The sequence below is a fragment of the Coniosporium apollinis genome (genome assembly GCF_000281105.1).
Source record: "Coniosporium apollinis CBS 100218 chromosome Unknown supercont1.34, whole genome shotgun sequence".
In the NCBI taxonomy this organism is placed as follows: domain Eukaryota; kingdom Fungi; phylum Ascomycota; class Dothideomycetes; genus Coniosporium; species Coniosporium apollinis.
The window spans coordinates 16593-31611 of NW_006913296.1; the positions used below are offsets into that span (position 1 = coordinate 16593).

Genomic DNA, 15019 nt, shown 5'->3' on the forward strand with positions numbered 1-15019 from the left:
GCATCGATCACCTGGAATGTCTTCGATCTACGTACTGCGTGTGGGTCATCCACCTTGATGTTCACGAATCGCTCCTGATGCGGCAATGGGATATTGGAACGATCTCTGCGCTGTTGCTGGAACACTACACGCACTCGAAACAGCACTAGAACAGACTACTCATGAGGCCGCTCAGCCCGTCCTCCCCTCCTAGCCAGCCTTGCCAGATATCTGTTCCCGCGCCAGCCCCCGTAGCCATGTTCCAGTCGCCCGCATAGCCGTTCGGCACCAAATACGACGGATTTGAAACAGAGAACCCTCCCGCAGCCTCAAAAAGCGTCGTGAGATCGTCCGCCATGCCGTTTGGGCTGTTGCCCAGCTGATAATAACCGCCGTTATTGGTTTGCGTGTGGAAGATAGTCGTCTCGTCGACCTGGTGGCCTGCCAGTCCCGCCATAGCGACTGCAGCGTTCGAGTGGGCGTCGTGAGCATCAAGGTTGCCGCTGCCTACTTTCAGTCCAATCTTAGGTCCCACGTCCTTGAGCTGCCGAAGACTCCGCCATAGCCTCTTGCTCACGTAGCTGTCTGCGGAAAGACCACGCACGAGCTCGAGCGCCATGTAGAACTCATCGCGGCAGATATCCGAGAACTGTGCTGGTGCGTGTGAAACGGCAAGGAATAGCACCGCCAGGGCAGAGATCAAAAAGTAGTGGAAGCACACTTGCTGCGTGCGGTATATGTCCGAGGTTTGATTTGTGTGCGTTAGGACGCGTACTGTGTCTTTGGCCACGTCCACCACTGTTTGCGCGAAGCCCGGGCTCTCCACAATCCTTGCTGCCGTGTGCAGCACCGGGCGGTAGATGAGGATCCGCATCTGATTAGCGCGAAGGTACAGTAGTATGCTTAGGCGGCGCAGAGCTTTATCAGTCGGCTCGAGCGACTGTCCGCCAGTGTATTTAAGAGAGTCGGGAATGTTGCGGTGCCATTGCACGACTTGGTAGTCGAGAAAGCCCATCTCTGACTCGGAGATTTGCGTATGCAAGGAAGATCCCTTAGCAATAGATTTCCATACCTTAGAGCCAATTTGACTGTAGGCGACCATCGATGTCAGGTAGGGAGTAGCGTCATTCTGCGATTGTGTCAGTCGAACAGCCCGGTGTTCACGATGCATGCTACAAGACGTACCGGTTTCGGCAGCAGTAAATCGATATCTGCGTCTTGCAGCGCGAATGGCAAGCCCGTTCCAAAGCTCCACCGACGGTCAAGTACGTAGATGGACCAAAAGAGCCTGATGGCGTGCTGACGTTCCTCATCATCGGTGAACATGGTGCTATAGGTCTCCCGACGGTGCAGGCCAAGTTCCATACACAATCGCGCCGCAAAACCCAAAACACGCCACGCCATACTCTCGTCGTCACGATGGAAGTGGTACATGGCCTGAAGAGAGGGTCAGCAGTCGACTGATGGTAGGTACAGAGTTGCTCACAGTGAGCACCAGCATCCTGATTCCATCCAGGTCCACTGGCGCAAGCAGCTGCGTACGCGTGTCAGTCTCACACAGTCTCTTGCCCAACTCGCTTTTACCGGATCCTTCCACGGTTAGCGCAATGGCCAATATCAGCCTCAGCATGCTAGTCTGTTCATCCCCGATGGCATCTGCACCCGGCATAGCCGCCTGGATGAGTCCAGTCCTCCTCGCTGCTTCCATGAAAGTATAGAGCCGCTGTGCATGCCGAATAATCTCGTTGATATCCACTATCGGGTACATATGGCCCATCTCGTCGTCCCAGACATGACAGAGCCGTGCGGTCTCCTCTCTCGTCAACGACCACAGAGGATCCTTGTCAGCGTGCAAGCTCGGATCGAGGCGTAAAGTGCTCGACAGGGGCGGGCTGGCAGCTGGCGTCGCGTCTTGAGTCGCCAGAGCTTCCTCCACGTCTTCCCCCGGGCTTGTGATGCCCATTGTCTGCAGGCTGGACTTTGCTACGCCGAGATTGAAGGCCGAGCTCGTTGGGCCCTGAAACCTGGGCAGGCGGTGCGACTGCCTCCGATCGGGGGCTGGGGATGTCGGTATGACCGGGTTCTGAGGAATAGCCATGGGGTAAGGGTTGCTCGGTCCCGAGAATGATGGGTCGCCAACCGGTGGGATTGCGGTATCAACTTGTTGGCGTAGAGAAGTAAGGCCGGCATAAAGAGCGTCCACTTGTTCTTGTAGAGAGGCTATGTGTGCGCTCATACTTTTGAAGTCCCTGCAAGCATTAAGCTTTTGTCAACCTGTTGAGCAGGACGTCGTACTCTGAATCCCTGAAGTTGCTGTTGCAGCAAGTAGGGGCGTAAAGACACTCCAGCTGCATAGTGCCGCATCGTGCGCATGGGGTTTGGCCGTTGCACTTGATCTTCCGTCGTTTACATTCGTTGCTGTGCACCGATTAGATGTGCACTTCTCCCATAACTCTCTTCACTTATGCTGGAGCGCATACCAAGCGATTGAGGTATACCGGTTGCGTTTGGTCCGGGTCTGCGGCGGGCGCTCCTCGTTCTTCCGCTTTGTGGTCGAGTGTCCGTCTGGGCTCTCGGCTGAGGGCGATGCGCTTGCTTCTCCAATGGCGATAGGAGACATTGCTGTCATGGTGTTGTTCGGGTGTTGTTTCTATTTGCTGGAGAGGAAGGCGTTCGGAATAGAGTACCTAGGTAATCTTGGTATTGGCGTCCGGGGAGAGCCGCAGGGAGTTGCGGGGAGGGATGTGGGGGGGACATGCACACTCAGGCGGAGCAGATATCGGATGAGTTGCCCTACAGGACGCCATGCTTGCTTGCCCAGCAGCTCTGGAAGGCAGGTTTAAGGTAGGTTTGCCGGATAGCCTCGGCATCATCACCATCCTAACGTATGTATCACTGAGATCGTGAGGCACACTGTGCAAAAGATCAGCCATAGAATTCAACTAATCAGCAGTGTCAGCATACCCCACAGACCTCAGGGTTCCTTTTGAAATCTCTCTATCCTCCTGACTCACCTCAAGTCCTTGCGCATATTGGCCCCAAGCGAGTCAGCCGTTGCGGCCGGAATCGGCTTTGCTATTGTACCTACCACCAGGCACTTATCCGGAATCCTCTTCGCTGCGCTCATCTACGGCTTTTGCCTTACTTGCACTGTTATCGGTATATCTGCGCCTCCTTTCCACTTTACCTGCTTGTCTCTCTGCCTGCTTTCCCAACAGCATCTCGTACAAGCATCAATACTACCATTCCTGTCTGGCAACATGCCCCATCGGGAGAGAATCCGCCATTTTGGCGGCTACGGAAAGAATGCCTACACCTACTACCCCGTCGTTATCGTCGGGGCCGGGGAGTCCGGCATCGCCATGGGCGCACGTCTCAAAGAAGTACTTGGGTTTGACCAATTCCGCATCTTCGAACGGCAGGCCGGCATAGGTGGGACGTGGTGGATCAACCAATATCCAGGCGTGGCTTGCGATGTGTATGTTAACACAACAGCCAAGAAGGTCACACATTAACGCTTTTGCAGACCTGCCGTCTTCTACAGCTTCTCCTTTGCGCCGAACCCGCGCTGGACCTCGTTCTTCCCGCCTGGCCATGAGATTGTTAAGTATCTCGAGGGAGTATGTGGGAAGTATGAAATCACGGACAAGGTCCAATGTAACACAGACGTCGAAGGTTGCCGTTGGCTTGAGAACGAGCAGTTGTGGGAAGTCACCCTCCGCCACCTTGTCGCTGGTGCGGGTGACCTCAGTGCAAAGGATCGCCAGCGCAAGATTGCGGAGGAGGGCGAGAAAAGTGTGATCAGCTCAAAAGAGGTCGTCAGGGCCAAGGTTGTCGTCTCGGCTGTCGGCGGCTTGGTAGAGCCCAGAGGCTGGCCCGATGAGATTATCGGGAAAGCTGACTTCAAAGGGCCTATCTTCCATTCTGCCCGGTGGGACCACAGCGTGGATATGACCAACAAGGATGTTGTTGTGGTAGGGACTGGCTGTTCTGCTGCGCAGTTTGTGCCTAGACTCACAAAGGCTCCTTACAACGCCAAATCTGTCACACAGCTCATGCGATCTCCTCCATGGGTGGTCCCAAGGATGCAGCCGCCAGGCGGTGACCAGTGGTGGGAGAGATGGGGTCCGACTCTCATGAGCAACATCCCGGGGCTGTTGAAGCTTTTCAGGACCCTGCTATTCGCAGCAATGGAATACGACTTCCGCCTGTTCGGTGGAAGCGAATATCATGAGAAAGAGCGCAAGAAGACGGAGGCTGCACTCATGGCTCACTTGAAGAAAACAGTGCCGGAAAAGTATCACGAGATGTTGACCCCTGACTACGGTGTTGGATGCAAGAGGAGGATCTTCGATGCGACTTGGTTCCCTAGCCTGAACGACCCGAAGATCGAGCTCACGACGCAGCCGCTAACCAGGGTCGGGGAGACCAGTGTGACACTTGGGCCAGGCCGAACGTATCCCAATCCGCTGAAAGGAAATTCCTCGGTACCGACAGACGAGAAGGAGGTCCCTGCAGATGTTATCGTGCTGGCATCCGGGTTCGACACTTCGAAATGGCTACACCCACTCAAGGTTGTTGGGGCACATGGAAAGGACCTTGTCGAAACCATGGATGAGCGCGGTGGTGCGCAGGCATATCAAGGAACTGCCATGGATTCATTTCCCAACTTCTTCATCATTTTCGGACCCAACACAGCAACGGGCCATTCCTCCGTCATCCTGGCTACTGAGAACATGGTGAACTACAGCCTGAAATTTATCAAGCTGATCCTGGCGGGTGATGTCACTACAGTCGACGTCAAGCAGGAAGCGGAGCAGGCATATACGCGGGAAATTCAACAGAGTTTGAAGGGTACCGTCTGGATGAGTGGGGGGTGCCAGAGCTGGTACTTTACCAAGGACGGTTGGAACTCTACTGTCTATCCGTACGTTCCACATTCTGTAAAGCGGAGAGAATGGGCATGCTGACAATACCGCAGATACACGCAAATCGACTTCACACGTAGGTGCATGTTCCCTAAGTGGGAAGATTGGAACGTCAAATACACGCCGCAAGGGCTATTGAAGCAGCGCATACGCCGTGGTGCAGGCATTCTTGCATTCGTCGCGGCGCTCGTGGGCGCATATAGAGCAAGACAGAAAGGATTGGGCGTAAGAGATATCACGGCAATGGTTAGACAGATACTGCACAGTGCCATGGGCACGGGTAGGGCGGTGCTACAGCGGGCGGCGGAGAGCATATCGTGAGCCCCATCTTGGATGACGGCGGGCTGCGCACCCAGCTTCCTTTCGGAGTGATCATTGTTTGGCTATGGGCCAGCCGGGCCCTAGAGCACTGGGTGATGATGCGAAGGCGCCCTCACCAGGCCATTTCTGAGTTGGATCTCGACTGTGATATATTATAGAATTTACGGCCTTGTTGTTGCCTCTCCAGTGGTACTTAACAGACTGGCCGCGCTACAGCTAACAGCATCTCTTGCAAACTGCCGCCGCCATGATCACCGCGCTTTATGTGAAGGTGATGTCCTTACTGCGAACCGATTGGAAATCTTGCGTGATCGTGTTTCTCTATTTGTGCTGTCATTTCAAGGTTGGAGTATGCCTCCGACGGTTTGGCGGCCACGGCCAAACCGAAACGTAGGGGAAAGCGGAGAATATTCCAACATCTGATGACTAACTATACCGAGGGACTCTGATCTCGTCACTACCTCTGCGAGTGACGTCGACTGTTGCTATAAAAGATCCCAGAGGTATCAAAAGGCGATAGCGGTGCCTCCATCCTCAAATTGGTAGAACACGCAATTTGTTCACAAAAACACAGCGCCGCTGCTAACACATGGCATGGCCAGAGCACCTTGTCCACTAGATTATCCTGCCGCAGGCCTGCCTGTACTACGACAGCTCAAGTACGGAAGGTCTGCACAAATCGTTAGCGTCACATCCCTGCGACACAATTCCATAAATGCATGCGAAACTTACCCAGCAAGAATAACGTCATCGCAAACCCTCTCAGCGCTCGTAATCATCATGTACACCTCGCCTGCTAGGCCCTGAGGCACAGTGCAGCTTCCCCCAGCGAGCGGTACGAACTTGGTCGCTCCCCTGGCGATGACTATAAGCACAGCGCGGACAAAGGGCGCAGGACATATTGCACTTACTGATTCACAAAGGCACAAAAGGATCCCTCGGCTCCGGCCACCGCTAGACTCTGTCCCGCTGAGATATTCGAGGTGCCAGTAGACAGTTGAATGGCCGGGAAAGCTGGTACATTAAGATTGCTTCCTGCCGGACATTCCGTGATGAATGGTGCAGCCAGCGTGAAGACTCCCCGGGGTCCTAGCGGGGTATCGAACGCTGCGGGAACAGGCTCTGCTCCTGATACAGTTCGGATGAAGGTCTGGTGCCGAGACTCGACGGTTAATATCGTGGCAGCGGTGGACAGGATTGCCGATGAGTTAAGCAAGGGCGCGGCACCGAGGTATGCAGAGACGCCAACAGCCTCCAGCACTCGCGCTGTGGCAACCATGCCCGCGGCGTCTGTAAAGCCGAAATTGTATTTGCAAGGCATGACGGGCTGGAAACCGGCCGAAGCAATGGCGGAGAGGAGCATGGAGACGTGCGTTGCTTCTGTCTGTCCTATTTGCTGCAGCGCTGCTATCTCTTCTTCGGTGAGGCCGAGCGCGGTAAAATCGCTGGCTGGGAACTTGGCAAAGCCTTCTTTGTAGAAGGCGCTTTCCAGATGTTCCAAGGTCAACGCGCTACATTGCGTCAGTCATGGATCGTCAAGGTTGTATCCTCGGGGAACACTTACAACTGAAGGATGTCGATATCTGTCAGTCCACCGGGAGCAGCTTGCTGGCGAGAGCCCAGATGAGAGCCATGATAGGTATGCAGAGTCGGAAGCGCATGGACGACCACTGCTGGTCCGAGAATACAGATCCATTTCATCATCGTCCCGAGCATGATGATCTTGCGTTATTATGGGAGACAGTGGGAAAGGACGTAAAGGTACAGGCCTGATGCAAAGGGAGAGAAAGGACTGATTAATACTGGAGAACGTGCAAGAAGTCCGACCAGGGACAAGATAGAAACGAAGAGGCAAGGAACGTAAAACGAGTGAGAAAAGGACTTGAGGTCGAGCGAGTATTGTTACTCTGAGAAACCAACCGCCAGAAACATCATGACCACATGGCGGGAAAGCTCCCGTCCTTATAGTCGGCCACATGGGCTCACAGGCTGTGATCTGAGACTCGCATCTCAGAATATAATGAGGACTTCGGGTCCAAGGGGCGCGGGTTCAACAACCGCTGTGCCAGCCCTATGCGCCAGTCGCGGTTTTAGAGCATGCCACTCTGCCTCTTCAAGCACATGGCAAGCCTTTCATGGGTGCCGAGCGCTTGCCTAGACAGCCAAAGAGTTTCTGGTCGGGGTCTGACGATGTTGGAGCTACCGATGACTGTCGCAAGACAGGGGTTTCGACACTTCAGGCACGCCATGAAACTGCTCATGTACCAGCACTCGAACTTCAACTCAAGGCCGACCAGTGGGTGGTATGCAGCGGCAGACCATCAACACCGTGTATTGTTATCGACTGATACCTAAGGTCAACTTATGTTCTTGGTCTGGTGGAACATTTTATCCGTGCTTCGAGATTCAATGGCATCCAAGTGCAGGGTACTTTACCTAGGTACAGATGTTCTGTGAAACAGATTTATCATTACTCGGCTTGCACGATAGAGCAAATCATACCGGCCTTGCTGTATAAGCACTTGGGTCGGTAAGCTTTCGGCAGTAAGAGTCGCAAAACCGCCCGACTTGATCTCCTTCTACGAACCCATGAACAGAAATATCTATATAGCGCTTTTCTGACGTATACAGCGTGCCTTCAACTTCCACAACCGTGTCACGTGACAGTTGCCACAGCCTCAACCCTCCACTAGGGTTTACATAGAACGAACCTACACTATGCCCTTTGCCCATGGAAGGAGCGACTGGATTGGAACTGAGGCTCCCGACAACGCAATCCACGGCAAGAGTAAAGTAGTCCTTAGCGCGAGTGGACCTGTTGGCCAGAGACCATGGGCTCAGATGCTAGATGGCTTCAATCACGCAAAGCTTCAAGATTTCTGCTGAGTGGTCGCGTCCCATCTTAAGGCCAATGTAGATAACACCGTTCTGGGCTTTCCTAGAACCGAAAGACCTACGGGTGTGCCGTTCGAAGGTCCACCGGCTGGGAAGTGACTCGTTAGAATCCTCCAACACTAAGATAATGGTGAGCGTCCAACCAGTCAGGCTGACTCCCAGATACCGGGTATCGAGTGACCGAAAGACTGAGCCTGGAAGCGCCGGTCGAAGAGACCGCAACAGCAATATTGCTCACGCGGTTGACTGCCGGTCGCGTCACTGCGGGTGGAGTGTGAGCCGAGAGACGGCTAGGTGAATATCATCGCCAGCCTCCGACTCGACCTTCATCCCACCTCTCTTTCTTTTCCCTTCTCAGGTAGGCTATCTTCTTTGCCTCGCGGTACCTGCGCAAGAAATCGGCAATTTCTCTCTCAGTGGCTTGTCCATCACTGCGTGCCACCTCTCCATCCAGGAAGCTTTCCTCTAGCCCGCGGCATAGGGACTCCTGCTCTCCTACGGCGGCGCTGAGGCGCTGGTACAATGCTGGTGGACTAAAGTCACGTAAGGCGGCGTCTTGCTCGGCTTGTTTGGCGCGCCACTGTCCCTCAAGAGCTCGAAGTGCCAGGAGCCGCGACTGTGTGCTTTGGCGCTGGTGCTGCAGGTGCGATTCTAGATTTCTTAGGGACTCAGCCAGAGCGATGTTTGCAGCGAAAAGGTTCTGCAAAGGCGCAGTCGACGCTGGGATAGACGGATGAACAGTTTCAGGGGAGCAGACGAGGGCGCGTTGTAGGCTCGGTGTTTGGAGGACGTGCTGCAAGTCGACGGTCCTGCGCCAACGGTCAGCATCCAAGCCCATCGATGCTCCGACGAGACGCACGTCTTATCCTTCAGCATCGCCGGTAGCCACCCATCTTCTGGCGGCTGTATGCCGACTGGAGATCCATGCTGTCCCTGATGCTGGCCGAGCGAATATCCATACGGCTGCTGCTGTAGTGGATTGTAAGGCTGCTGCAGGGGCTGCCCAGATGGCAGAGGAGGTAGTGAAGGGCCTGTTGAGGGCGTCCCGCGGCCGCTGGAGTGGGCGGAGGGTTTTGGGGGCGGCGGGGGAGGCGTCGAGGGATTGAAGTGGAACTGGGGCTGGGAGTGAGACTGGGATTGGTGTGGTGAGCGGAAGGACATTGTGCGTCGGTGGTGCACCAGGAAGATGGAGTTTGGCTAGGTAGATTGACAAGAGATGACGGACACGTCCGCAAGCAGCGGCGGGGCGAGCAATCGGAGAATTTGCGGCGGTTAGATAGCGAGGGCTGCGATGAGGGTTGGTGAGTGGACAGTTCGGTGTTGGCGCAATCTGCTGTGGTGCAGTCTTACTCAGGACTCAGTTCCAATCGCAGCTGCCGAGACAGATGTTTTGCACGTTGGCACTCTATGGTGTCGAGTGCTCTGGTGCCAGTGTTGCTCACTCCTGATGCATCAGATGCTGGTGGTGAAGCTCTGCATCGTGAGGCTCCGCATCGTGAGGCTCTGCACCGTGAGGCTCTGCATCGTGAGGCTCTGGCGGCAGCCAAGAAGGAGCCGGCCCCGCTCTCCCTGGCTCCTGGGTCCAGTCAAAGAAGACGTTGCCTTGCCCACGTGCAGTTTCGGCGTCTGGGTAAGCAATCCCTTGTTTTCTGAGCGGGGACCCTTACTCGAACGGGAAGACGAAGCGTTCCTACCTATATCCTGAAACAAACACAAGCGCATTCTCCAGCCCATGGGCGAGCGCTTCCCGCGAATGCCAGAATGCTCCTGCGCGAAGCCCTCGACATTCGAGAATCGCACTGCTCTCACCTTTGCAAGACGCCCTGTGGAAAGCTCAAGCAATCCTTAGCCCACTCACCTCCCCCTTTTTCGATACCCAAGTAATACCATAGCCCAGCGCCTCATTTCCGATTCCCGAACCAACTCAATCGTGCCTCAACGCCCTGTCCGCGCCAGCGCGGGCCCAAGTCACCCCATACACTACATTTGTGCAAAATCATGTCTGGCATCGGTCCTGCGAGCCACCGCTAGACGAGCACGATGCACGTTGAACTCCCTCCTTCCCACCTCCTCCAAGGCTCCTCCGACCCCCCGCTCTCAGTTCCTCCTCCTCAAACGCGCCAGAAGCCGGCTCCGCTAGCGGGACTCGCTGTGCAGTCCTTTGCAGCTTTTCGAGCACAAACGCCTTCGTTGCCCGCGCCCTCTCCAGTCCGACGAAAGCCGCTGCCTGCCAATTCTCCGCAGACAGCTGCTCCGTTCCATTCCGTCGACCATACAGTGACAGCTAGAGCTGCAGAGCGGGCCAACGTCCAGCGGTCCTTCTCCCTCGACAGTCCCCCGCCCTTGGCTCTGCCGCGGGCAGACCGGGATCTATCCCCTCTCCTGAGCGGCGCGCAGGAACCCTTTGCGCCCCGAGACCTCGACAAGTATGTCGTGCTGAATCGCGGATCCTTCCGACCATGTTTGCTAACCGCCTGCAGAGACCCTCATGGGAACACGCCATTGATCCCGCAGGCGATATCCACATCTACCGACACGCGACTCCCGGGCCAACAAAGAAACCCGGGGCCATATGAGCCACAACTTGAACAAGCAAGTCCCTCGGAGAACAAAGCTCGACCACGGAATGTCCGTGCGATCAGCAGTTACCACACCGCCCGCTATTCGATATCCGATTCAGAGGAGATTGCTCCCTCTCCAAGGCACTCGCGGTCCAACACCATGTCATCCTTGGATTCGGCAAGACCAACAAGACCACCTGACCTGAAGCTACAATACGACGGCATCACCGAAGAATTCCTAGACAATCACTATGATCAAGGCTTGTCAGAAGCGGCTACTGCCGTCAACCAGCCAAAGTCACCTGGCGGAAGGTTCACCTCACTCTTCGGCTGGAGCAAAACGCCTGGCGCCGAGTCACCGAGTACGACATTTTCTGATCGATCCGTATCTCCAGCGCCTTCACTACGCAAAGCGGAGCCTTCCACCGAGAGGCTGTGGCCCAGCAACAAGCATGCCCCTGCAGGCCTCGACGTAAAAATGGCTAACGCCTCATCTCAGCAATCGTACTTCAACCTCCCTGGCACGCCACTGCTATCCAGCTCTACGGGCATGAACGCCCACGTCGAAGAACTCGAATGCCAGCTCAAGGAGCTGAGCTCTCAACTCGCGACGTCCATCCGCAGGGAGATGGAGCTGGAAGATGAAGTCGAGAGGTTGAACATGGAAGGCCTCCAATCAGTCCCCGAGGTGAACCGACGGACGAGCGACTATTACTCGGATTCTGGCGCCAGCTCTGTCAGACAACATCTTGGCGACAGTGAGACCAAGATTGAAGCCTTGGAGAGATTGCGTAGGAAGGCAGAGCAAGAAATGGCCCAGCTCAAAGTCGACACGGCAGAGAGGCTCCAGCAGGAGCTGCGACGGCGCAGGGATTTGGAAGCGCGGGTACAATCGCTGGAAGAGAAGCTTGAATCTCGGGACAGCATTCAGGCCGAAATCTTGGAAGAGGCTGAGCAAGCACGCGGGCTAGAAGCTGTTCTTGACGACACTCGCCGGCGGCTGAGCGAAGAACGGCAATTCAAAGAGAACTTCGAGGAGATGCTGGCGGCTATGCGTCAAGAGCTCCAAGAGTACAGGGACGAAAGGGACAACCTTCGTGAAGAGGTTGTTCCGCAGCTGCAAGCTAGAGTTGAAGGTCTCGAGGCAGAAGCTATTGGTACTCAAGCTCTCACCTACGAGAACTCCCGTATGCAGCAGCAGATCCAGTCGCTCCAGCACGAGAACCAGGGTCTAGCGCACGCCCTGAGATCGCAGCAAGACTCTCCCCAACAGGGCTCTCGCATCGACTCTCTCCACGAAGAGAGTGAGACCCTCCCGCCGCTGAAGTCGCCCCGGATAGGCCTGTCGAGGTCCAACTCGCTCGCCAGGACTTCAATCCTTGGTCTGAAGCGTCTGTCAAGGTCTAACTCAGTTAAGGAAAAGAGCTCGTTAACAAGATCGGGCTCTGTTAAGGAAAAGGTTGAGCGATTAGAGCCTCGGGATGCGCTTCACGACCGCACCAAGGACATCGAAGACCAGCGCGACGCTCTGCACAGGGCCTTGCGGTGTTTGTTGCAGCGGCACGAGTACCAGGCGAGGGAGCATGCGAAACATATCAAAATCCTCGAGATGGAACGCGACCGGGCGCTGAACGCCACGCCAAGACGCACAGCCTTCAACAAGGAGGTCACACATTTGAGGGACGAAGTCAACCATCTCCGCCGCCGTGCCGACGACGCTCTCGAGCAGAAATGGCAATGCGAAAAAGGGCTTAGCGGCCTGCGAATGGACCTCGATCGCGCTGAGCAAGAGACAAGTTCGCTTCGCGACTTACTCCAGGAACGTGACATCTTCATACCCGAGCGCAAAGCTTCCACGAGCTCTATGACAGAGCTGGACACTGGCAATCCATCGGCTTCATTGTCACTCAACAAGGCATACAAGGAGCTGCAGACAACCCATGCTCTCTCCCTGGCACGAATTAGACATATGGAAGACGAAGGCCCGCTAGGCGAAACGAGTGCAGAAGCCGAGCGAACACTGGATCTGTTGAGGCAGAGCATTTCCGATGCCGAAGTAGAGCGGGACTTTGCACGGCGGGAAGCCGAGGAATATCGACAACAAGCCCGAGCGCTCCAGCAGTCTGAGCTCGCGCACCTTGGCAAGGAACAGAGTCTCGCAGCAGAGCTCTACGCTTCAGCAGCCCGCATGGATGAGCTTGCATCACAAGTACAGCAGCAGCTCCACTCCAATCAACTGCTCCGGCATCGACTTGCTGACGCAATCGGCCGCGGCGAGCGAGAGCAGAAATCTTCGGCGGCAAAGATTGTTGACATGCAGGGCAAGCTCAAGTCGCTAGAAGATAAAGTTATGGCTGCACAGCACCACTCAGAAGAGATGGTCTCGCGTCACGAAGAGGAGCTTAAGGACGTCCAAGACAGCCACAACACACAGCTCCAGCGCATGAAGAACGGCCTGCTCAGCCCCTCGAAGCCTTCACCGTTGACTCCGCTCTCGCCGCTTTTTGCACTCAGGCAACCCCGACTGGACAAAACGACCAGCGGCTTCGGCCAGTCCATGGCCGAAGCGACGAGGACGGAGTTGCTGGAGAAGAGAGTCGGGGACCTGGAAAAGGCGCTCAGGGACGCGGATCATGAGATGCAGGAGGTGGTGAGCAGGATGAACATTGCGCAGATCGAGGTTGCGGAACTGCAGGCCGAGAAGGATGAGGCGATGAGACGGACGAGGAGGCTGCAGGCTGAGATGCTGGCTGAGCGGGAAAAGGTCAGGGCTCTGGCTTCCTAGACCTGGAGTTCTTTGGGTGTTGATCATTGTCAGGAGCCTGGCGAAGGGTTTATTTGGTCGCTTGAGCGTCGTTGCACGTCTGCAACGGTCGGGTGGGAAGCTGCATTCCAGGTGTTTAGTGGTGGTGGGTGAATCCGTGTTTCGGACCCGTAGGGATCTGTATTACTGGCCCGCAGGACGGACTTCCCCTGCGCGTTGTTGGTCAAAAGTCCTGCACGCCATCTTGTTCTACTTCCCCACGCTTCTATACCCTTGGGCATCGCGGTCTGTTTTCTGCATCTCTTGTGTAGACCGGCTTCTAATGTTCGCGTGGCGCCATCTCCTTCTGTCCAACGTCCCAAGACTGGAATGCTTATGCAGTAGGGGAAGCCTGTAGACATCGTTGCAACGCACCATGACCTATAAGCCGTCCTCGTCATGGCAGTAACCGTTTATCTGGGAGATTGCGGAGGTGAAACCATCGCAGGAAACATCCCCACGCTGCCACAGTTCCGTGATGAGAGCACACCAGAACTAGCATGAAAGACTCGATGTCACTACCTCGGATCTCCAGGAGACCTGCTTCTGGCATTGTTACCTACCTGCGGGACAGAGTGATTGACCACAACATGACAGCACAACGTGCGACCTGCCCCCTTTATCATCCCTCGCCTTGACAACGGGTGCGGCTGCAAATCGCCTTGCCGCACAGACATGTGGAACGCTTGGAGGTATTTAGGCCTCTGCATGGACGCCGTGAGTGAGCGTGCCCGAGGGCGGGAGCTTGCGCTCGGCTCGATCCCTTCGGAGCGTGCGGGAGAGTTTGCGAGGTTGCGAGGTCCGGGACGGCTGCGAGTACGCGATGCCGTTCCTGTGCCTGCTGCCGACGGGTCGCACAGCACGAGCTGTAGTTGCTGCTTGCTGCTTGCTGCTGCGGTTGTCCGCTGTTTCTCGGTCTGTCCGCCGTGTGCCCCCCGTGTGCCCCCCGTGTGCCCCCCGTGTGCCCCCCAATGATCCTCTTCTTTGCGGTAGCTTCGCGTGTCCCTTGGGCGTGCAAGCATGGTGCACGCGTGAAACGGCTGTGCATGTGGGCGCCGCAGACGACTGACACGCTCGCTGGCCGTGCCAACTGCCTAGGTACCTAAGCTGAGAGATCTACTGTGACCAGCGTGACTCGCACAAGCCTGAGGGCGAGAACGAAGCGGCTTCTGTACCTTAGGTACCTAGATACAGCACCTAGGTACCTATTAGGTACCTACCAGTACTTACACTTTGCTGGCGTGGGCCATTGCAGGGAGATCCTAGCGTGTTTGCCAGGAACCCGACATCCCGCTCTCAGGGACTGCCACCATTCCTTCCTCGTTCGACACCCCCCCCTACGCTGCTCCCCGAGCCTCTTCCCCTTGCCGCAACCTACCTGCTTCTGCGAGCCATTGCCTCCCCTACAACCCCTTGTCTGTGCCTCTCTCTAGACCGCCACCTCTTGAGCAGCACTCCCACTCTACATTTCCCCAGAAGAAAACCACTACCAAACACGGCTGCTAGCGACTCCACACACTCTCGCCAACCCC

The 15019-nt window shown here is 55.9% G+C and overlaps 5 protein-coding genes across 5 annotated transcripts; 2 read left to right on the top strand and 3 right to left on the bottom strand.

The window, feature by feature from the left end:
• Nucleotides 1-145: 145 nt before the first annotated feature.
• On the bottom strand, nt 146-2608 carry W97_06636 (uncharacterized protein; the record flags this gene model as incomplete). The annotated part of the gene is made up of 5 exons (XM_007784510.1): nt 146-1108; nt 1165-1416; nt 1466-2228; nt 2275-2397; nt 2460-2608. 5 exons carry the CDS (start codon nt 2606-2608, stop codon nt 146-148), a joined length of 2250 nt encoding a protein of 749 aa, XP_007782700.1.
• Nucleotides 2609-3239: 631 nt separating this feature from the next.
• Nucleotides 3240-5228, top strand: W97_06637 (uncharacterized protein; the record flags this gene model as incomplete). The annotated part of the gene is made up of 3 exons (XM_007784511.1): nt 3240-3457; nt 3506-4906; nt 4961-5228. 3 exons carry the CDS (start codon nt 3240-3242, stop codon nt 5226-5228), a joined length of 1887 nt encoding a protein of 628 aa, XP_007782701.1.
• Nucleotides 5229-5873: 645 nt separating this feature from the next.
• On the bottom strand, nt 5874-6944 carry W97_06638 (uncharacterized protein; the record flags this gene model as incomplete). The annotated part of the gene is made up of 4 exons (XM_007784512.1): nt 5874-5898; nt 5961-6083; nt 6140-6739; nt 6793-6944. 4 exons carry the CDS (start codon nt 6942-6944, stop codon nt 5874-5876), a joined length of 900 nt encoding a protein of 299 aa, XP_007782702.1.
• A 1480-nt stretch (nt 6945-8424) lies between these two features.
• W97_06639 (uncharacterized protein) lies at nt 8425-9284 on the bottom strand (the record flags this gene model as incomplete). The annotated part of the gene is made up of 2 exons (XM_007784513.1): nt 8425-8932; nt 8983-9284. 2 exons carry the CDS (start codon nt 9282-9284, stop codon nt 8425-8427), a joined length of 810 nt encoding a protein of 269 aa, XP_007782703.1.
• An 879-nt stretch (nt 9285-10163) lies between these two features.
• W97_06640 (uncharacterized protein) lies at nt 10164-13469 on the top strand (the record flags this gene model as incomplete). Its single annotated transcript, XM_007784514.1, has 2 exons — nt 10164-10549; nt 10604-13469. 2 exons carry the CDS (start codon nt 10164-10166, stop codon nt 13467-13469), a joined length of 3252 nt encoding a protein of 1083 aa, XP_007782704.1.
• Nucleotides 13470-15019: the final 1550 nt, after the last annotated feature.